At 40.8% G+C, this 23,046-nt stretch overlaps 3 protein-coding genes across 4 annotated transcripts; 1 reads left to right on the top strand and 2 right to left on the bottom strand.

Moving 5' to 3' along the window:
- Positions 1-807: 807 nt before the first annotated feature.
- LOC102699983 (endoglucanase 21-like) lies at positions 808-2,488 on the top strand. The gene is made up of 2 exons (XM_040527163.1): positions 808-1,470; positions 1,571-2,488. The coding sequence occupies exons 1-2, from the start codon at positions 808-810 to the stop codon at positions 2,486-2,488; spliced, it is 1,581 nt and encodes a 526-aa protein (XP_040383097.1).
- A 1,584-nt stretch (positions 2,489-4,072) lies between these two features.
- Positions 4,073-6,941, bottom strand: LOC102709481 (chaperonin-like RBCX protein 1, chloroplastic). The gene is made up of 6 exons (XM_006659349.3): positions 6,688-6,941; positions 6,104-6,198; positions 5,883-6,000; positions 5,263-5,279; positions 5,121-5,183; positions 4,073-4,914 (listed from the first exon to the last, which is right to left on the bottom strand). The coding sequence occupies exons 1-6, from the start codon at positions 6,869-6,871 to the stop codon at positions 4,840-4,842; spliced, it is 552 nt and encodes a 183-aa protein (XP_006659412.1). The 5' UTR covers positions 6,872-6,941; the 3' UTR covers positions 4,073-4,839.
- Positions 6,942-7,525: 584 nt separating this feature from the next.
- On the bottom strand, positions 7,526-21,733 carry LOC102709195 (dynamin-2A-like). Of its 2 annotated transcripts, XM_015840663.1 has the most exons (22): positions 21,493-21,733; positions 21,340-21,390; positions 21,027-21,147; positions 20,790-20,888; positions 19,180-19,241; positions 18,811-18,925; positions 18,242-18,581; positions 18,003-18,150; positions 17,420-17,521; positions 17,186-17,305; positions 16,592-16,675; positions 16,386-16,513; positions 11,271-11,346; positions 10,507-10,582; positions 10,263-10,339; positions 10,094-10,150; positions 9,532-9,676; positions 9,280-9,452; positions 9,039-9,152; positions 8,892-8,959; positions 8,516-8,688; positions 7,526-7,987 (listed from the first exon to the last, which is right to left on the bottom strand). In XM_015840663.1, the coding sequence occupies exons 1-22, from the start codon at positions 21,637-21,639 to the stop codon at positions 7,833-7,835; spliced, it is 2,631 nt and encodes an 876-aa protein (XP_015696149.1). In that variant the 5' UTR covers positions 21,640-21,733; the 3' UTR covers positions 7,526-7,832. The 2 variants fall into 2 exon arrangements, with proteins under 2 accessions (XP_015696149.1, XP_015696150.1); XM_015840664.1 differs by lacking the exon at positions 17,186-17,305.
- Between the last annotated feature and the right edge of the window lie 1,313 nt (positions 21,734-23,046).

The following is a 23,046-nucleotide window of genomic DNA, read 5'->3' as shown; positions in this document are numbered from 1 at the left end:
TATTATATACCAAACTAATTGTGTTTATATGTACCTATACTTCCTGAGTTCCTGTTAATACATTTCGAACACATATTTAATATGCAAAATAAAATTGAATTTGGTAAAAGCAAAATAAGAGACTTAAGAGCAAGTATAATAGCAAGCTGTAAGCTGGCTAAATACTGATGTGAAAGGGAGAGGTGAGGAGACAGACGAGGAACGGGCTGACGTGGAAAGTAACGTTCCACGTAGCAACGTGTTGATCAATGGATATATATATAGAGGAAGGTCTGACTACAACATATATTCTAAAGCCTAAAGAATGTGCAATGCACCCACATGGTTGGTGATTCAAGCCAACCCTCAGCATAGCTTTTCCTTCCCATTGCAAGCTAGCTAATTTCATATAGTGTGCTTCCTCTACTCTGATAAAATTAATTAATTTAATTAATTAAGCTATTCAAACTATATATAATCCAGCTAGCTCACTACCGACAGCAACTGTTCATCAGCTGAGACAGCCTCATGACCCACTGACAACCTGGCCCCACCACCGCATGCTTTGCGTTAAATCCATTCTGTTGGACACACCCTATGATCAATGATTAGCTCCTGTCATTAATTAGGGCAGCCAAAATTAATCACCAAATTAAGATGTAGTCCGACCAGATTAGGGTTTGGTCAACGACGAGAGGTCAGCCATGATCAACCATGGTGGTGTTTGCAGCTTGCACACCATAAAAGCTAGGGAGACCGGAGACGAGCTGATGGTGAGGAGCGAGCAGAGATCAACCAAGCAAAGCCGAAGGAGGTAGCTAGCCAGCCATGGCGAGAGGCATCACGACGGCAATGCTTGTCTGTGCTGCGGTGGTGGTCGTGCTGCTGCTGCTGCTGCTGCTGCCGCCGACGATGGCGGCCGGCGGCGGCGTCGGCGGCGGCAAGGGGTTCGACTACAGGAAGGCGCTGCAGAGTGGGTTGCTCTACTTCGAGGCGCAGCGGTCGGGGCACCTGCCGTACAACCAGCGGGTGCGGTGGCGCGGCCACTCGGGGCTCGCCGACGGGCTGCAGCAAGGGGTGGACCTCGTCGGCGGCTACTACGACGCCGGCGACAACGTGAAGTTCGGCCTGCCGATGGCGTTCACGGTGACGATGCTGTCGTGGAGCGCCATCGAGTTCGCGGCGGAGATCGCGGCCGCCGGCGAGCGGCGGCACGTGCTGGAGGCCATCAAGTGGGGCATCGACTACCTGGTGAAGGCGCACACGGCGGCCGACGAGCTGTGGGCCGAGGTCGGCGACGGCGACACCGACCACTACTGCTGGCAGCGCCCCGAGGACATGACCACCTCGCGCCAGGCCTACAAGGTCGACCGCCACAACCCTGGCTCCGACGTCGCCGGCGAGACCGCCGCCGCCCTCGCCGCCGCCTCCATCGTCTTCCGCCGCTCCAACCCCCACTACTCCCACCTCCTCCTCCACCACGCCGAGCAGGTACACCGACACGATCGAACATGCATCCTCGATCCATCGCTATGGTGGATCACGAACGAAATGGACATTGATCTTACGTCGTGCATGGTGGTGCATGCAGCTGTTCGACTTTGGTGACAAGTACAGGGGCAAGTACGACAGCAGCATCGGCGAGGTGTGGAGCTACTACGCGTCGGCGAGCGGCTACGGCGACGAGATGCTGTGGGCGGCTCTGTGGCTGCACCGCGCGACCGGCCGCCGCGGCTACCTCGACTACGCTGTCGCCATGGCCGACGAGTTCGGCGGCACCGGCTGGGCCATCACGGAGTTCAGCTGGGACGTCAAGTACGCCGGCCTCCAGATCCTCGCCGCCAAGGTGCTCATGGACGGGAAGTACCCCGAGCAGCACCGCGCGACGCTGGAGCAGTACAGGTCCAAGGCGGAGCACTACCTCTGCGCCTGCCTCGGCAAGAACGCCGCCGCCGGCGACAACGTGAACCGCACGGCCGGTGGGCTGCTGTTCGTCCGGCAGTGGAACAACATGCAGTACGTCACCAACGCCGCCTTCCTCCTCACCGTCTACTCCCGCTACCTGCGGGATCAGCACTCTGACTCCGGCGAGCTGGTAGTCCGGTGCTCCGGCGGGACGACGGCGAGCGCCGGCGAGCTGGCGGCGCAGGCGCGGGCGCAGGCGGAGTACGTGCTGGGCGCCAACCCGGCCGGGGTGAGCTACATGGTCGGGTACGGGCGGCGGTTCCCGCGGCGGGTGCACCACCGCGGCGCGTCCATCGTGTCGCACCGCGCCGACGGGCGGTTCATCGGGTGCGTGCAGGGGTACGACGACTGGTTCCGCCGCGGCGGCGCCAACCCCAACGTCGTTGTGGGCGCCATCGTCGGCGGGCCGGACCACCGCGACAGGTTCGTGGACCGCCGCGACAACTACATGCAGACGGAGGCGTGCACCTACAACACCGCGCCCATGGTCGGCGTCTTCGCGCATCTGCACAGCGAGAGCGACGACCGCCACTGCCGAAAGTAGAATGGATTTTGATTTCGGTTGATTTTTGTTTGAACTTTTTGGAGTGTTAGGCAAATTTAATTTTACTTTAATTTAGGTATTAGGAGAGATGTGGCTTTGATTTGTAGTAGGAAATCAGATTAATATATGTAATGTAGGTTGCATGGCTGAATAGGCCGGCATTGTAATAGGGTCATTTTGGGTCGATGTTTAAAAATTTTAATTTAATCCATCAAATTTGGTTACTGTCATTGGACGAAAGGTGTACACGCAAGTTAAAAAGCCCATACATACCCTCTCTCAGCCCCCGTGCATTGTGTGTGTTTGACAAAGGAACAAAAAATCAAATGTTTAATCAATGACTTTTTTATCATCCTTGAAAGAGTGCCTAAAGGTACCATACTTTTTAGTGTAAAAAGTGTGATACCTTAAGGTATATTGTATCTTAAGGTACCAAAAATTTATACCAAAATTCTTGGTATTTTGAAGTACTTTTTAAGGATGGTAAAAAAAACCCTTGATCAATAGCAAAAGTGGGTCATTTTTACACTCTAGTGTCATAGTGTGTCTTCCTGTAGATGTATGCTGAAATAGATGATGTATTTACCTTGTTTAAATATGTCTTGTTTGGGAAGATTTGTTAATTTGCATATAAACTTAAAGAACAATAATTTGCATATAAACTTAAAGAACAATTTTACAATCTTTAAGGTATCAAATTTTACACTAAAATTTTGGTACCTCTTGGTACATTCTCAAGGACAGTAAAATTGCTCAAACTTAAAACATGTAGTACGCTGAGTAATCGACTTTTGCAATTTTGTAATGGAGGAGAAAATATTAGAATATTCATATTGCTGGCCAGAATTATCCATGGTATATGGATCCTGAAAGCAGATAGTTTCTCACAAAATTCCCAGGTTCTGCCTAGACCACACAAAACTTTGCCATATCCTCGTGTCCTAATTCTTAGCGTGCTGCGTATCCACCTCCTTAAATGATTTTTTAGATAATAGAAGTTTTATTGAACCTAGTGATTATAATTATTATATAGGTGGTATAATTATCATGAGAATAGTTACGATCTAGAGCTTTTTACCATCTCTAAGAAAGTAACTTGAGATATCACAAAGAGCGGTAAAAAAGATCTTACCATGTATAACTAGAATACACACAACCAACCTCCTTATGTGAATGGGGTGCCATTGGCGCATTTTCTTTTCTGAAACTGAGCACTCTAACAGTTTTCTTTAGATTCTGAATTACTTAGCATTTTGAAGGATTTAATCTCAACAGGTATTCTACTGTGCATTTCCAAGGGCACAATTGTCAGGTATGAAATGTAGCTAGCACTAGTTGTAAACCTCTAATTCTAAGGTCAAAGTAAGACGCGACAGATCATAGGAAGTCCTGGCTGCTAAATCGAAGGCCAAGCCACAATCTTTCCCAAACTGAAAGATGCTACTCCTACTGCGAAATGCTGTTGGAGTTGCAGCAAATCTTCAGTTTCCCAGTGGTGCAGTAGTTGCCCACGTGTGGTATGGTACGAATGATTGAGAGAATAACATGGTGCAGATTATTACTGAAGGCTAATGATCATCAGCATTATCGACTGTTCAAAGTTCTCAACCAATCTGCACATGCATGCAGCATTACCGGCAGGGTTTTTATTGAACTAATGTTTGACTGTATACATATACTACATGTCATGTTCCATGTACATACCACTCTAGTCAGATCTGTAACAGTAGTGTGCACTTTCTAGTGCCCCTAAGGGGGGAAACTTTTTTAAGCTCTCGAAGGACGTCCCCTCATCTATTGTTAAATAGTTAAAAAGTAAAAAAGTTCATGAAGATAAATTAATATGTGATATATCACTACACAAACATGCAAGTTAAAATATGACTTCTACAATCCATAGCAAAAATAACAAAATATGATTGTGAGTATATGTATACTATTCACAGCTTAATTTGTTATTTTTGTTATGATTTGTAGAGGTTATATTTTAACTTGCATGCTTGTGTAGTTACTTATTACATATTAATCTATCTTTATATTTTTTTCATATTTTTTGATAACTATTTGGATAATATATAATAGACGAGAAGCTGACGAGTGGATGTCCCATCAAGAGCTTAGAATCCACGCTCCCCCTAAGGGATCATTTTGTTCGGTACAGAGCTTTTGTAGATGCGTGAGCTTCTTCAGACTTGTGTTATTTATACACCTAGCTTGTATGCAAACTCTGTAAGACTGGTCATCAAGGCAGAAATATTGTCGGACTATGCGCGTGTTTAGCTCTGTACTGGTGGAGGGGAATTTGGTATCATGCATGGATAGGAGATGCAATGGTGAGACTCTAAAATTCATCAATTTTCGTCTTCGATGTGGCTGGTCTCCAAGACATAATCCCTCATGAGCCTTGTGTTGGCCTCATCAACCATCTGCATACAATGGAAGAAAGAAAATTGACAAAAGAACAGAAGGTAGGTGAATTAAGCAGAATTCTTCTCAATTTCCTGGTTCGGACTTGATGAAACTAAATTGAACTTAGAACCTATCAGTTAAGTTGAACAGAAAGGGAAGCAGATATATGGTATTTGCACTGTGTCCAAAACGCAAATTAGCTGGGAGAGAAGATTATTCCGACCTTGAAAGATAACCTTTTCAGATTGTCCCACTCGAAATCATTCTTGACATAAGCAGAACGGACCTTCAATTGCATGAGTTAACCCAGTGAGAGAGAGGGTAAAAGTCAGAAATTGACATTGGTAATTATGGTCGGTGCTTACCTCTAAAATCCTCATTGCTGTTCCCAAGGCAAAAGTAACAAGATATTAGATGTTAGTAATTTGTATGACAGAGTTGATTATTTTTTATAACAAGTGATAAGATTCCAAAACTCATACAAATAAAATGGAAGAAACAAGACAGAACACAAAGTTCAGAACTACTTCAGAAGTTCAGACAATTGCCGTGTAGTTTTTTCTTTGAACAAGCAATTGCCCTGTACTAGGATTTCATCATAAAAACTAGGCTTTTTTTTATCATTCTTGAAAAATAACTTTAGATACCAAAAATTCTAGTGCAAAATTCTGGTACCTTAAGGTATACTATATTTTTACACTGAAAATATGTTATTTGAAGGTACTTTTTTCAAGAGTTTTACTCTCACCTTTCTTTTGTATCCCTTTTGTATCTCGAGGTACCGGTACCTCGCGGTATGAAATCGTTTGTGATCGTTGGATCCAACAGTGCACGTCTTACTTAGCTAGATTCAATGGTGAGAAACAATTTGATACCTCGAGATACCGGTACCTCGAGGAAAAAAAAAGGAAGAATGAGAGTAAAACTTATTTTTGAATGATAATAAAAAAGTTGTAAGAACAAAAGTTTGTAAAATCATCATTACCTAACTGCTTGTGCCTTGGAGACTCGCGAATCAACTTTTTGCAGAAAGTATCAGCATCGTTGAGGGAGTTGCGGTTCACAAACTCCATCAGCTCACCATATGCTTCCCGGTTGTAACTCTGTTATGATTTTTTTTTATATAGAAGGACAAGACAAACAATGAGCTATCAGATCACCAACAAGAAGATGAAATTGATGGCACAAGAACAGAACTGAAGATACCTCAAGCTGTGTGAGCACAACCCTGACAGCAATGTAGTTGAAGAAGTGCTGCAGGTTCATTGCCGCCTTCTTCTCCGGCGAGCCCTCTCCGAAGCCTGGACAGCCAAAAACCCAAATTAACCCAAGGAGATTTTTTTTTTTTTTGAAAACTTCCACCCAAGGAGATTTGTTTCGGTCCAACAAAAAAATATCTTGTGGTACTAAATTATTTCTAATCGTTGAATCTAACAGTAGTGTACATCCTAGTAGAAAACGATTTGGTATCTTAAGGTATCAGTATTTCGAGATTTTTTTTGTTGGATCAGAGTAAATCTTTGATCCAAAGAGGCCCAGCATGTCAAACGCTCGCCCAGTTTCCGTCCTTGCTTTCTCGTTTCACAAATCATACGGAAGAAAGGTAAAAAAAAAAAAACTAGATGAACAATAATGCATCTTTTACTGAAAAGTTTCAGCGAAAACAAAATATATAATTTTTTACACAATCAACGCGAAGCAGTAAATTCTACGCTGGTTTATGCACTGCGGCTGGATTTACCAGGTTAATTACGGGATAATTTAGAGTAACGAGGCAGTCAAGTAATTACCGGGTACATACATCTTGTGGCACCGGGGCGGCGCGGCGGTCTCGAGGCCGCTCATGAGACGCCGGCGGCGCTGGTGCCGGTGCCGGCGCGTCTCCGTCCCCCACAGCGGCTGCTCGTGGTCGAGGAGGAGACCCCGGCGAGCTCCGGCGGGGTGGAGGAGGGCGGCGCAGCGAGGAGACGCCATGGCAGTCGGGGAACGAAGCTCCGGCGCAGGCGGAGGTGGAGGCGATACTGGTTGATATTTCGACCGCGGCAAAACCTGAGCCATAAGTTGCGGCCGTCGGAGGATATTTTTACGACCAATCCAGCAGTGGGGCACACTCGGCACTTTAGACGATAGATATTTCATTTTTGTTCTTTTCCAGTCGATTTTCATTTTCTAAAAAAAAATAGTACTCTCTGTTTATATTACAAGGTTTTATGAGTTTATCTATATTTATCCATGTATCAATGTATATATTTTATATAATTATCTAGATTCATTAACACAAAAATCAATCTAGATCGTAAAGTCTTATAATATGACACAGAAATAATATCTTTTTTTAATAGTAAGGTAGTATTTCATTGATAAAATGGGATAGTGTTATATTTTTTAGATATTAGGGGTGAGAAGAAGAGAGCTGTAAAAAAGAAAGGAAGAGAATATCTACTTGAGTTTATACAGAACTTACATTTCATATTACTAATTGTTATCCAAGTTTTCAGTAAATCAGTAAAGAAATTTAGGTTCTCGAGACGAAATGGCAATGATTAATATTCGAGTTCTTTAGTTTTGACTTATCTTTTATTTTTCTCGGCAGATAGAAATCAATGGAGTAAGTGAAAAGCAACAGAGTAATCAGGAAAAGACAACATTTTACAGGAGTTCCATATGAAAAGGGATAAAATCGTACTGTGATAGCGTGCCTAACCCCGCTATATTCCAAGCAGAACAGCAAGAGAAATCCCTACGGACATTCTATCTTCAACAATCTGTTATTCACAGCCCTATGGACGCTTCACCAGTTGACTCCGTTTCACTGTTTTCTAGTCCTTGAAATCCAAATCAGCCATTGGTCACGAGCATCTGGAGCAATGGAATGGAATGTACTCCCTGCAGATGATAAAACAGAAGCCCCAGGACCAGAGTGACTACAGATTGATCAACCACCCTGTGGCGGCGGCGGCGGCATTCGGCTTGGAACGCGGCGGCCACCTGAGGTTGATCCAGGAGAAGAATCAGAATCTTGTGCTGGCTCAAATGCAGATCTCCATTCGTCTCCAGACTGGCCACTGCTCCTAGGGCTAGGGCTACTATCTGAAAGAATGTAAGTTGGGAATTCAGTATCTTCTTGTGCACAGAATAAGTTTTCTAGCAATGAAGGGGGAAAAACAAACAACATTGTGCAAACGAAAAATATTTTTTGAATAAAACGTTTATATATATATATATATATATATATATATATATATATATGTTCTTCGCGATCTAAAACCAAGAAAAAAATAAACTACGATGAAAGGACCCAAAATCAACTCAAATTTAAAGCTAGAAATTTAAATTGTGGCATATAAGCACAAGCATAAATGAAAAGATGACCGTGGAAGTGGTAAGAAAGCCAATCATGTAGTTCTGATTTTATACGTGGGGAAGAAATAAAGATGGAAGATGATAGTATTTTCTGAGGCAATAATCACATATCATTACTGTGGTATATACTAACTCTAAGAATTTTATTGATTTTTTATGAAGAGATGATCAAGGTTATTCCTTGGAGCAGTTTCCATGCATCTTGTAAGGGATGGTTCCGTAGTGTACATCAATCAATATAAAAATAAGAATTACCTGATCCAGAAGAATCATTCGACCAAGTAGCGGTGGCTGAGCGATTATCATGGATACGGAGCAGACGAGTAACCTTGGAAAGAATTGATGATTGCATTTTGAACTTTTCACGCCTGTTCTTCACATTATGGTCCTCCTGGATTAGCTCTTCAATCCTATCTATGCTCCTCATGCTAACCACAAATTAGACATTAGTTAACATGTTTTGAAACAGAATAAGATAGGTGCATTTAGCTATCAGATGCATAAATGCCACGTAATGATTACAAGATTAATAGCAAGAGATATGCACTGTGCCACTAAAAAAACAGACTGCTGTCGAGAGCTCAAGTACATAGATGTATCGAGTTTAATATGTTTATCAATTAGCACCAACCTTATCGAAGTATATAGCTGATTGAGCATGTCTTCCTTTGCCTTCTCAACTTGGCAAAGAACCACAGCCTGCTCAAAACGATCAATGAGACAACGGAAGAAGCGAAAGAGAACAGAAAAGCTTCAGCGACACTCAAGATATGCTTAACTTGGGGACATTTGCCGCAAGACTACTGAGAACAGCTTCCACATATCCACGGACTTCTTGGGATATCCATTTAAGCTCTTCCTCAGGATCCACTGGTTTCCTGAGCATCGTGTCCTGTGTAAGTAGGAAAATGATTACAAAAACCATGTACTAATTAATCCATTCTGTTCTAGAAGATGATTTTCAAAATCATGGCATCATGAAACTTTTGAAGAATAAAAAGAAAGAGATTCCAACTTACTAGAGAACCATCCTTTTTAGAAGTGGACAATAGAGAACCATCTGAATGGCTTTGCCTCATTGGTAAACCACTCTTTGCAGAAGTTCCTTTTTGCTCAGTAATGCTCTTAATCTTAGTGACCCATTCAGTTTTGTCAGTCATACTTTCAGCCTTCAGTATAATAGCCTTGTGAGCTGCCACGGTAATTAATGAACAAGTGAAGACTAAGCAATCAAGAAATATTTATCAATTAGAGAGCCGATGTAAATGTACCTTTTAAAACATTTTTATAAGCAACCTTGTGAGTAATCTTGAAAACGAGACCCGGGGTTCCAAAATCTGGCACATTTGCCCTTTTAGAATCTTTAGAGCTTCGCAGAGAATCTTCCTCATCTAAAATTTCCTCGAGATTACACTCCTGTAGTTTAAAAATAGTAAAAAATTTAACAAGAAAAGGCAAATGCAAACCTAATGTATCAATAACTTATCGTGGATTCACGCCAAAGGAAAATTAATCTATTAACGATCAGTTTGCTGTTTTTGTGCCATGGAGTTCAGTTAATACTAATTATTTTTCCGTTGAGCAATTTTACAGTTCTTAAGAAGATATCAGGACACATCACTTTTTTTATGTAAAATTTGGTATCTACCAGGAGGTAACAAATTTATATTAAAATTTTTGGTACCTCTCGATACTTACTCAAGAATTAGAACTGTAAAATTGCTCTTTTCCGTTAGGTCATCTCCAACGCAGCGTTTACAGAGGAGCTTAAAATAAAAACCTAGCTACTCAGGTGAAGAATCACAAGCAAAGAGCACTGAAGATGTGTGCTACCTCCAAATTGATGACGCCGCGAAAATGCCTCTCCTCTTGTTTCTTGGTGTATCCAAGCTGGATAAAACTATTTTTAGTGCCATGATCAAAGTACTAAAAACCCAATGAAGATTTGAAATGACGTTACAGAGTCTAAGATGCTTAAATAAAAAGATACTCTAGAACCAACCTTTCCACTTTTCTCATTTAGAACAAACCAGCGCTTACTCCAATCATTTGCTTTTGCACGTTTTTTTAAAAGGAAACCTTTGAGATAGGAAAAAAATCATTAAATAAGAAAATAAGCTTGCTGGGAACTTTAAAGAACATAAAGATAAACTAGAGTAAGTCATGCTTATAGGCAGACAATTTCATCTACTTATATGTCCAATAAATAAGCTTTGAACATACTGCTGCAGGTCCTAAGACTATACCAGCAGTAATTTCTCCTGCAGGTCCTACGACTTGTAAATTTGATCCTTCTTTTGTTTGGGCTTGCGGACTTGTGGCCTGAAAACATAGAACGTACGCCACATGATAACCGACGAAATAGCATGACGTAGTTCGCTCCTCCCTCCGTTTTGTAATATAAGATGTTTGATCATTTGTCTTATTCAAAAAATTATAGAAATATCATTTATTTTGCTTGTGACTTACCTTATTATCAAAAGAATTTTAAACACGACTTGTCATTTTTTATATTTGTACCAAATTTTTAAATAAGACGAATGGTCAAACGTTACAACCAAAAAATCAAACATCTTACGTTATAAAAAACGGAGGTAGTATTACACAAACAAAAATAAGGAGTCAAGAAACATAGTCAAGGAAAAAATGTGCCAAAAAAGTTTAATATAAGAGCATTTTTTTACCGTCGTTTAAAAAGCACCTCGAAAAACCACAATTTTTTAATGTAAAAATTTAGTACCTTGAGTTATAATGTATCTTAAGATACTAGAATTTTGCACTAAAATATTTAGCATCTCAAGTTACTTCTCATGAATAGTAAAAAACCCTGGCTTCTACAAATTTACCACTGATATTTGTTTTATTGCAAGGACACCACTCGAATGATTGTTCTAGTGATAATTTTATAATTTTCTAATGGCAGTTTTACAATACAATTTAAAATCAATGACAAATTTGTAATTGCCCATAATATAATGGTAGGCACAATATAGAGCGCATAGAAGCATACTTTGCTAGGGTCTGCATCTGAAGACTTCTTTGTGGAGCGATTTTTCAGCTCATCTTCTTGACGTTGCCTTTCCATTCTGCATGTAACTCACACGTATATATCAATATAGAAACAAAGTTTTCTCAGAAAAAATAGGAAGCAAAACTAGACGATGCAGGACAGGATAGATATGAAGTTCCATGCAGCCCATGTACAACTATTCTCTCCGTTCCATGTTATAAGACATTATAGTCTTAACTAAATTCATATGTGTGCTAATAAATCTAAACACATATGCAAAACATATACATTGATACATGGATAAATGATAAACTCGGAACGGAGTGCATCATATACTATTATATATCTATTGTACAATCTATACAATGTGCACGTGTTATTGTCTTATCAAGCGACTCTTCTGTAAGCTATCTGGTCGACTGACGACGCCTGATATTCGACAGCACAGGATGTGGTGCTATCCGAGAGACTAAAGATTATGTACTAGTCTATCTTTTTTTATTTACGATGGATTGTACCTTTTAAACCTCCCACTGTTTTTAAGATCCATTTTGAACCATCATGCTATAATCAAAGTATATGACAAAACGAGCACAATATTGAATATATTCAAATGTTTAAAATAAATTTAGTAAATTTAAAAGTAATTTACTTAATTATGGACGTAACTTAGCTCTGCAATAGAAGCAACTCTCCATGGCATTAGAAATAATTACATTGTCGATGGGTTGAAAGAGGAAACTATGTGAACTAAATTTACAAGTAAAATAGAGAAGAATTTCAACTAATCATATATTTTCATTATGTGAAGTAATCGCCATATTATCTTTTTCCAAAAAAAAAGTAATTTTGGTCATATAGGAAGTACTCTTTTCGATCAAAAATATTTGTCATTTGGAACAGAATTTGGTTAAACTTCTAAAATTCCGACAAACAATTATTTCTTAAATGTTTAGTTTAAATACAAGACAAATGATATACACAAATTCTCATTGAAAAGTACTATCATAATATCATAACCATATTTATAAGTTTAGGTTTTATAAATATATTTTAACACAAAATTGTTTTATCAGAATTTTATAAGTTTGACCAAATCTTATTAAAAATCAAATATTTTTTAACCAGGGGAAGTTTTTTTTATGGCATTAGAAGTAAAAACTGCTAGAGGGATGTAACTTTGAATAAGATATTCCCTCTGTCTATAAATATTTGACGCCGTTGGCTCTTTTATACACATTTGACTATTTATCTTATTCAAAAATTTTACATATTTATTAATTATTTTTATATCATTTCATTTATTGTTAAATATACTTTTATACATATATATAGCTTTACATATTTTACAAGAAAAATAAATAAAACGAACGTTTAAGCATGTGTCAAAAAGTCAACAGTATCAAATATTTAAGGACGGAGGGAGTATAATTAACTCGTCATGATATGAGAAGCTAATATACTGCTAGAAAAAATAACTCAAAAAGTTAGAAGTAACTCTTCATGATGTTAGATATAACTAAAGTACTGCTAGATGCTAGCGAAAGTAACCATGAAAAAGGGGCATTCTTTTTTTTTCCACTGCTACATTATCACGTTTACATATTTACGACTTCATGTGTCTATGACATGTAGATCCAAGACTCATATGTCATAGACACATCGATTAAATGTCAAATTTAAGAGTGGCAAATAGTTAAATATCCCACAAAAGAAGATAAAAGTAACTCTTTATGATATTAGAAGTAACTATATCGCTAGAGAGATGTAACTTCGCTAGTAACAAGAATGAAGTTTAAATAAATAGATATAGTAAATTTAAAGGTGATAAAAAAAATTGGAAGTAAAGGATAAGGGACTCATCAGTTGACCTGCCAAGATTTTAAAACTTAATTTTTGAAAATATTTTTAGGTTTTTTCATCACATTTTTTTTCAGAATTGGCGTTTTAGTCACTTAAAATACAAGTATAGAAGTTTGAACAACATTTTTTCCCTGCTAATACGTTGTTTGGTGCGTTTTTCGCATTTGCCCAACCGATGGGGCCCTCAATGTAGATGTGATAATTATATTGTGAGTTTGTTTTATTTTGTTGTTGGTGTCTTTTTCATGATGTGGAGGATAATTTGCAACAGAAAACATGAGGGCATAATGTTGGAATAATGTGGGTATGTAAAAATTTGCTCATACGGTACTGTTTTATAGAGATCCACATGTGAGAAGGTGTCATACAGCCTTTTTTAGAAGGGTTTTTAGAAAGTAAGGTGGGTAGTTTAAACAAAACTAGTCGCATCCTTATTCTACTATGTAAACAACAGGCACTTCGCATGCACATATGTAAGGAACTTCCATGTCATACTATTAGATATGATTCGAATTATTATCTGTAATGTATTTGGATTATATTACTAGTTTCCTACTAGGTTTCTCCTACTAGGTTTCTCCTAACCGTTTCCTACTTGGAGTAGGAGTAGGATTAGTTTCCTAATAGGATTTTGTCAGTCTTTTCCTATGAGGACTCCTTGATTTCCCCTTATATATATCTCTTGTAAGCTGCATGGGAAGGGTGTGACGGCCCGGTGTATTCCCCTGCTATTGTAATCATCACTTCATAGTGGTTATTGCCGGTTTGGCGCCCGTGGTTTTTTCCCGCAAGGGTTTCCACGTTAAATCTGCTTTCTCGGTTATCTGGCCAATTTCCCTAACAAGTGGTATCAGAGCTATCGGTTGGAAGATCTGATCTACCCGGCGGGGGTGTGATCCAATCTACCCCGGTTGTGGCTTTCATCGTCGCGTCTTTCGCCAGCGGTATATCTGTCGTTTCGTCCGGCCGCGTCGTCGTCATGCGTTTCCTGCTGCGGCACAGCAGCAGCGATCGTCGCTTCTCCTCACGCATAGCGCAGCAACAACTACATGCCTCTCATCCTGCATTGGCCGCACATGAGCAGCAGCCCGTCCTCTGCACGTCATAGCAACAGTGCTGAAGTCTTCCTCTCCAACTCACGCATGTTTCCCAAGGTGGTGATGATCAATATTCCATTGATTTTTCTACGTGCACACGACGGCTACACCACGAAGATTTTTTTCTCCATGGAACCTATCATATTTTGATTTGCAATTTTTTTCGAACGTGTCTATCAAAAATAGACATTGAGAAGTTTGACGGCAAGATCAGTTTCAGCATATGGCAGGTTCTGATGAGAATTTTCTTCTACAAGCTGGTGTTTGGAGGGGAAAAAACAATTCACCGAGAAGATTTTGGTTCCTGTTTATCACTTTGATCAAATTTCCCGGAAGATTTCAATACTTCGTTTCGTTGTTCTGTTGGGTTCCCCCAATTTATACCAACAATTTTAGGATTTGATCCTACGGCGAGTTTTGAAGTATTACTCAATGCTCTTGTTTTGATCGCGTGATTTCAAAGGAACTGATATGAGCACATGACCAATTTTTCATGAGGTTTATTAGGAGATTCAAGTACTTCGTTTTGGTTCGCATCTCTGTTGGGTTCCACCAATTTATACCAACAGGTTTAGGGTTTTATTCCCATTGTGAGTTTGAAGTATGGATCACTGCTCCTGTTCAAAACAAGCAAGATCCTCGTTGTCCTCAAGTTTGGTTCGTGCTTGCTATAGTCCAAAAGACTATTTACCGCAAAGTGATTTTATCTACATGAGGTTTCTGGTGATTTACAATTTCTATGCTACAAGGGAATTCGTCTCAAGGTGGAGATTGTTAGAGATATGATCCGAATTATTATCTGTAATATATTTGGATTATATTACTAGTTTTCTACTAGGTTTCTCCTAACCGTTTCCTACTTGGAGTAGGAGTAGGATTAGTTTCCTAATATAATTTTGTCAGTCTTTTCCTATTAGGACTCCTTGATTTCCCCTTATATATATCTCTTGTAAGCTGCACGGGAAGGGTGCGACGGCCCAGTGTATTCCGCTGCTATTGTAATCATCACCTCATAATGGTTATTGCCGATTGGCACCTGTGGTTTTTTCCCACAAGGTTTCCACGTTAAATCTGCTTTCTCGGTTATCTAGCCAATTTCCCTAACACATACATATACTCAGACATGGCAATGCTGCATTATTAGACTGTCCACGAGTACTGATTAAAGATATTTGGCTTATGGTGGTTAGGGGGAAAATGCTAAGAGACGAAAAAAGAGAAACCGTCGAACATGTCGACAGCCTTCTCTTAATGTTTGTGCTAACTAAGCCTAATAGTACAGAACATGTTTGTGGTTGTGTTTGAAACCTCATTCTTCATAAAAACAGAGATCTGCATTCTCTTCTTGCCATTCTCATTTTTCAATAGACCAAGCTGTTGACATGACCAGCTATTTGTTTACAAGTCTAATTAAGGTACTGTCTCCTATATGTTGATCATCTGACTATTTGCCATTGTTGGCCATTCTCATTGTTTGTTAAAGAAGCGTAATTTAAGAAATTCAAATTATACAGGCCATGCAATTTATTGCAATATAAGACCAAGTTTGGAGTACTAATTCTGTGAACACGTAAAGATTGAAAAACAGAACAAATAAAATAGAGATGCAGCAAACTTAAGAGAGAAAGATAATGCCGGCACTGAATCTATAGCTGGTGAAAAAAGAGATATGGTGAGAGGCATGCTATACCATAAATGCTTGATGCTAGTTCCATCAGTGCTCGGCAAATGGGAGAAGGATTCTAATCCCTCGAGAGGATGTCCCCTTATTTTGGATGTCATCTAAATAGTTATAAAAAATTTGTACAAGATAGATTTATATGTGATAAATAACTTCATAAACATGCATATCCAAATATGATCTCTACAAGTTGTAACAAAAAAACAAATTAAACTCTGATTACTACATGCATGTTCTTTTCTCAAAATTGTAGCAGTCAAATTTGATCTTGCATGTTTTTTTAGTGATATTTCACACATTAATTTATCTTGTAAAATTTTCTTATTTTTTTCATAACCATTTAGATATGCAAGAAAAAGGGGATATCCCCTCAAGGGTTTAAAAGAGTTCGTAAATGTTTTGTCAAGTAACACCAGTGTTTCGTGAAGTCACATTGAAATTTGGCCAAGTTTATTAGGTTGCAATAGGACGAACCTTCTTTGTAATAAGCGGATAAAATGCTGGGGAGGCACAAATGCTCGTTCCATGTCCACTAGTGCAATTACCATCTTTTTAGCCTCATCTTTAAAACTGTCTAAAGCAGTAGATGCAATTGCAATTACCTTGCAGAAATGGATACAAAAGTGTTACTAATGGTGAACCATAAATGCTTCCCTCTTCATGATTCCTAAGAAGTATACCTCACGCTTGAATGGAGGGTATCTGCCAAGTCCCGGGGTGGCATTTGCCGTGGCTGATACTATATCTAGCAATACACGGTGAACCTGGCAATAATAAAGCAAACAGAAAGTACATGAGCAGTGATGATAGTTTAAAGTTGAGAGTTGGGGTCTTGGGGAGAATGTTGTGAGAGTACAGTATTGAGATAAAGTTGGCTATTACTGCATTTGAATTGGCATATCTATCATTAGTTATTTCAGCAATAGTATGATTAAAGTTGCAAACATGCCTGTACAAGAAGGCACAAAACATAAATGACTTGAGCAGGATACGAATTCTAGTTGCAGGTTGATGTAATGGCGTGAATTAAGTATGCATTATGGACGTTACATGGATATCAACAGAACATAAGGATATAAAGCATGCAGCTCAACGTTTTTAGGATCATAGTGCCAGATAAGAGTATTAACATAAGTAATTGGATTGTAAGTCAAGGGTCTTTTGAAATGCTTCGTGTAGAAGAGAGTTTGGAGAGTAATAAGAAAATACTACAATATATTTCATCTGAAATCTATCTAGATCAGACTAAGGAAACAGGTCCTCAACTCTACTACCTCATCCACAAGGAGAATTGATGGCTCCTTGGCTAATTCTAGAAGTCCTCTTATAAGATATCTTAAGCCTTTTTCAGGCGATATCAGGTATGGTTGGTAACCATCAGCCTCAAGAACAATCTAGCACAAAGAAAAAGGCAAAAAGGAATACCTATTAATTATAACCATGCAATGGATGAGTTCAAGTAAAATATGCTTCAAAAGATTCATGAATAACCAAAGTTACCAAATTACCCTTTTCACATTTTTCATATCAAAATGCTTGTCCAGAGGGAGTTGTCTGATCCTGGTTGGGAACTTTCCCTCAAAGCTTGCGACAACTTTCCAACCTGCACCCTGTATATTGATGATAGAAAAGAATATCATATATGATCTAACTTACACAATGTCTTAAAAAATTGATAGCTTTGAGAGGTCAGAAGGTGACAAAAAAAAGACTTTCAAGGTGTGTTATTAACTTAATATTGCAACTACGGGTTTCTAGTTTCTAGATGGACTCAATTTCATACAAACACGCTTAGTGAAAGGAACAATGGAGTTTATACCCTGATATATGAAAAAGAATTGATGGAATGCCAAACATTTGGTCCTGTATTGACAAGTGGAGAAACCAAGATAACAATAATCAGAACTAGCAGTCAAATTCTATGATGACAGATATACTGATGTTCAAAGTATTTTGTTCTTTTTTGAAGACTAGATAATCAAAGGTTTCAAAGTTCCTCGATGATGAGAAGCACAATAATTCAAGGTATATGAGATCATGAATTAATCAGAGGGCAGAAAGACAAAAAGGTTGTGCAGTACAATTACTGACCTCAACACCAGTAATATGTTGAAGAAATTTGTCCTCAAACTCCCGGCAAAGTCCTAAAGCAATGACCCGAGTTCCTTCTGAACTTTGGACCATCTGTTCTCCAAGCTTTGCTAATTCCTCCTGGATTATTTGGGACTTGCCTTGAAGACTGCAATTTTATGAAAATACAATAGCGCGTCGCTGTAGATTCTGGCACACAATTACCGAAGTCAATGGCATGAGGTAGGAGGAATGCATACCCATTCAGGATATTTGGGAGTCTAACTTTTATCCGTTCTCTTATCTGCTTAGCAAGTGAATCAACTAAAGCCTCCCTACCAAGTTTACTTTGCGGAGATCCAACAAGTATAGATATAAGGCTTTCAACTTCAGCTTGCCAAGAAGTTTCTGGTGAAGTTTCAGAACCTACTCCAGGTTGAACAGAGGCAACAGGAACAGAATTCCCTATCGTAGCTATCCACTGGATGTCAGCTGCAGTTCTTGGGCCTTGGTTTACAAGTAGGGCCTGAACAGCACCAAGAGCTTTCTGGTCTCCAGCTACTTGATCAACTTTGCTTAAGACACCAATAGTTCTACTACCTATAAACCATCAAATAGATCAGTAAATACCTTCATCCAACAATTTTTTAAAGAAAATCACCATCCAACATTCAGTAAATAATTGGAATTTAGTTTCTGGACTGAGGGACATGGACTGTAACCAATGCTACTTCTCTATTAAAGATTCAGGGCGATTATCTATAAAAGATCACATTAAATTGAATCTGAAAATTTGTTAGAGATTGAAACTTCACCCTATCAATCATACCTTCTGAATCTAATTCTCTGGCAATCCTTAGAGCTCGAGAAGATGCTACATCAGGTGCTTGTAGAGCTGGAACAATAACTAGCAAAATCGCATCATTGCGTGCATAATTCCCAACCTGGAGATGTGATGGATTGTTGAAGGCAGACCACATACATAGAGAATCACACAATATTTGTTGAACATAAAATTTTATCATTCTTGAGAAAATACCTCCAAATACTAAAATTTGCACTCAAAATTTTATCACACAAGGTACTAAACTTTTAATCATGTTTATGTAATTAGCAGACAAAAGGATTTTAATATGACTGCAACATGAATGTGGGTAACTGATAGATCAATCAGAAAAGGGACTTGAGTAATACTGACCGTTGACTCATCCATGCTCCGATGATCAATCCCCGGTAAATCGATTAGTTTTAATTGAGGAGCTGAAACAAAATTAAAGTATTAGACTAAGTGGATACACAATTGGATGCACACAGGATGGTTGTTCTTGAACCATGAGATTACTTTGTTTTGTGGGTACTAGTAAATTGTCCGTGTGTGTTGCAACAGGATTTTTTATATTTTAAATATATCATTAGTATATTATTACCAATATAAGCATATTAATTTCAAGCTTTTGGTGTATACACCATGCACATCAATTAAAAGAGGAGGCCCACTTTCAGGATTTTTAATTTTCTTCAGCAGGGGGGTCTAATTTAGACTTTTTCTGGTCCAACTTTCAGCCCATTCGGCCTTTTTCCCGCGAGCACGAACATCCTCACGCACCCAGGCCACAACTTGGGCTCGAGCCACAAAATCCTCTACCGCTGGACACCCACTTGGACCATATTTGGCCCAATTAATCCCGACCGTCCGATCTAGGGTCGAGCGATTGGATGGCTGGCCAGCGAGACAGGGGGACAAAACCCCCCGACCCAGCCGCCGCCTCAAACCCTAACCCTAGCCGGCACCATCCATCTCCCTCTCCTCCGGCGATCTTCGACCGTCGCGGCTTGGCTCGCCGGCGCACGTACTCCGGGCGGCCTCGCCTGCGCCCCCTTCCCTTCCTCCCTCTCGCCTCCTCGGCTTCCAGCAGCGCCGTCATGCGGCCCCTCGCCGTCACGCGCACTCGCCCGCAAGTGAGCGCGCCGTCTCGAGCGGCCTCGCGGCGGCACAGCGACGGCGGCCCGCGCGGCAGCTCAGCGAGCCGGCATCGCGTTGGCCAGCGTCCTCGCCGCCCCCCTCTCCAACGGCTCAGTAATCCCTCCTCCCTTTGCAACCTTTTTTAGGGCCCACACGTGATTGACTCTAGTGGTGGTGACAGATTCCACCACTAGAGTCTTTTTAGTATGGTATAGATTTATTATAAGCTACTTTATGTTGGCCTCATCCTCATATACATGTGGGTCTAGGCAGACATTGTCGGTGCAATAACAAGTTCGTAATTACACATATATCCAGTATCATATAATCATGTAAGGAATTATTTTTTTGATTTGCCAAAACATGCACTGCACCTAGGTATATATTTCATCATTTAATGTAGAAAACATCTACCATTTGATCAACAACAACTCACTCATTTAGTGCGGATGGGAATAATCGATAATGAGGCAACACAAAATGTTGTGGTGCAGGATGCAAAGAAGCTTATAAATCAACTGCATTCAAAGTGTAGTCTAGCAATACTCTATTGAGTCTATATGTGATATTGTGGTTCTGCTTAGCAGTAACAAGATATCCAAAATGCATGAAAGGTTGAATGTGATTATCCTTTTACTTTTAAACAGTTGGAGAGAACTTTTACAATGAAAATAAACTACCTGGAAAAATCAAAGCAAATTGAGAAGTTGTAGTTCGATCAGCCTATTCAGGACACACGGTACGTACATGTAATTCTACTTGCATCTCTAAGAAAATAAAGGCTATTCTGAACGAAAGATTATCGACACCACTCCGGAAGAACCAGGAGGGGGGGCCAAACCAACCATTGCTCGTGCATAATTTCATATTTATCTCATCTGATCGCCCCTTCCCAGAACTACCAGCCTTGCTCAACCGGTCCTGCAACGAGTGTCTGAGGGAACCTGCATTGTAACAGTTAACGAAGTAAGAGTCACATGCACATGCAGAGGTCGACATCCATCCCAAATTCTCTCAGAATCTCAGAATTAATGTACTATTTGTTTTATAAAAAAAAAAGCAATAGGTGGAAGAGAACTCACTCGCAGAAACCTGCTGCGACTTGCTGTCAATTTGCAGCATGATGGATTTGGTGCTGAGCGATGCGTCCCGCTGAAGATCTACGCATATTGGGGCCCTCGTCGCGCCATTCTCCCCAGTAGGCTACATTCGTATATAAATACAGACAGCATTTGCATCAATCACCAAGCCTTGCATCGACGATATTGCCTAAGAAAACCTCAAACGAAGAGGGAGGAACTAGCAGGAGAGATAAGTTGCGATTTATAAGGTTTGAGGACACCTAATCTGGGTATCAAACGAAGGAAAGAAAAATGAAAAGGAAAATGCACTGACGAGAACGGGATGGCCGATCAAGCCATTGAGCACCGCCGATTTCCCCGCCCCCTGCACAAACAGGGATCGCAATCCCCGTCAGATCAAAAAAGAAAAAAACCAGCACAATCGAGGGTCTCGGGGCCGATCGAGGAGGGGTTATACAACACGTACGGTGTTGCCGAGCGCGACGACGGTGAGGAACGAGGACCCCCCGCGCCGCTGCGCGCTTGGGTCGGACGGGTCGTCGTCGGCGAGCACCGCGGTGGCCTGCCGCGTGGCGTTGGCGAGCTCCGAGAGCTCCTCGATCGCCTCCATCATGGGATCGCGCCGGCCGCGATCGACACGGAACGGCCCCCGATCGATGGCGGCGGCGGGCGAAGCGGTTGTGTGTCGAGCGAGGCCGTTCGAAGTGGGGAAGGAATGGTTGGATGCGAGTGGGGAGAGCGGGAGCCGAGGGAGCTTTTGTGTGAGTGCGCGCGCGCGGTGGCTTCGCGTTTTTACATGCACGACCGCCCTAGATGGTCATCAGGCCCGCCCGGCCCGGCAGGCTCGTGCCTACTCAAGTCAGGCCGCCACGGCCCAATAGTCACACCGGGCTGTGCCGTGTTAGCCCACGTGCTACATTCACTGCCCAAGCACGGCCCAATAAGCCTCTGGTCGTGTCAGGCCGGCCCGAAAACAAGACGGACCGAAGTATAAATAAGTTTATATTGTGTCCCTTACCTCTTTGGGCTGTCTGAACAAGTTTATTTTTTGTCCATTTGCTTTGGGCTGTGACTTTTATGATTAAAATAAGTCTATTTTACATACTTCTTATTTTGGGCTAAGCTTTATATAACTAAATTAAGTCTATTTTAGGTCATTTATTTTCTTTTCAATCCACCGGGCCAGGCTGGCACGGGCCCGATCCCCGTCGTGCCAAGCCGTGCTCGAGTCGGGCCAAATGACCATGCTATGGGCCGGGCCATATGGCCATCTATACCCGGGGGAGTCGGAAGAGTGGGCGACATGGGCAGGCAGAGCGAAGAACACGTGTTGACGCTGAAAATGACAATCAACAGTCACACACGTAGGTCTGGGAATCAATCTTAGATCATTCCAGTGCAGGACCTAATTCTTAGAAATGCTGGGCGTGCTGATCCTGTAACTCACAAGATATAGCATGGACAACAGTTAACCCCAAAACCGCTATCGGTCGGATAGCCGATACTGTCCCAGGATCCTAGCCGATGAACTAGACGATCGGCTTACAGGAATTTTGTGATAGCAAATGTAAATATGTCCAATCGGCTAAGTAAGAAGCAGGATAAATATTAAACAAACCAACCAGCTAGTTAATCTTAAAAGATCGGACCTAACCGAGACAGTTTTAAGATTAATCAACCGATCAGACCACTTTAGAACTTATCACACGTAAACCGGGATGCCACACTAATTACTAACATAAAACAATAACAACCAATAGCATGCATTCTCATACCAGATCTAGAAGATCGAACCTAATCGAGACAGTACAGATCTAGGCATAACCACACATGAGATCAATCAATCATTATAACATGCGAATAATATGACAGCAAACCAGCGTAATCTACCAACTTATCTATTAAGCCCAGCCGATCAGACAGACTTCTATGAGCAGACTGTACCAGACATACATAGATCAGACCTAACCGAGACAGTATGCAATCTAGCGCGACATACGCGTAAAAATATGAAGATCGA

Source organism: Oryza brachyantha, chromosome 8, assembly GCF_000231095.2.
Source record: "Oryza brachyantha chromosome 8, ObraRS2, whole genome shotgun sequence".
Classification (NCBI taxonomy): Eukaryota; Viridiplantae; Streptophyta; class Magnoliopsida; order Poales; family Poaceae; genus Oryza; species Oryza brachyantha.
This window is presented reverse-complemented; position numbering and strand designations above follow the sequence as displayed.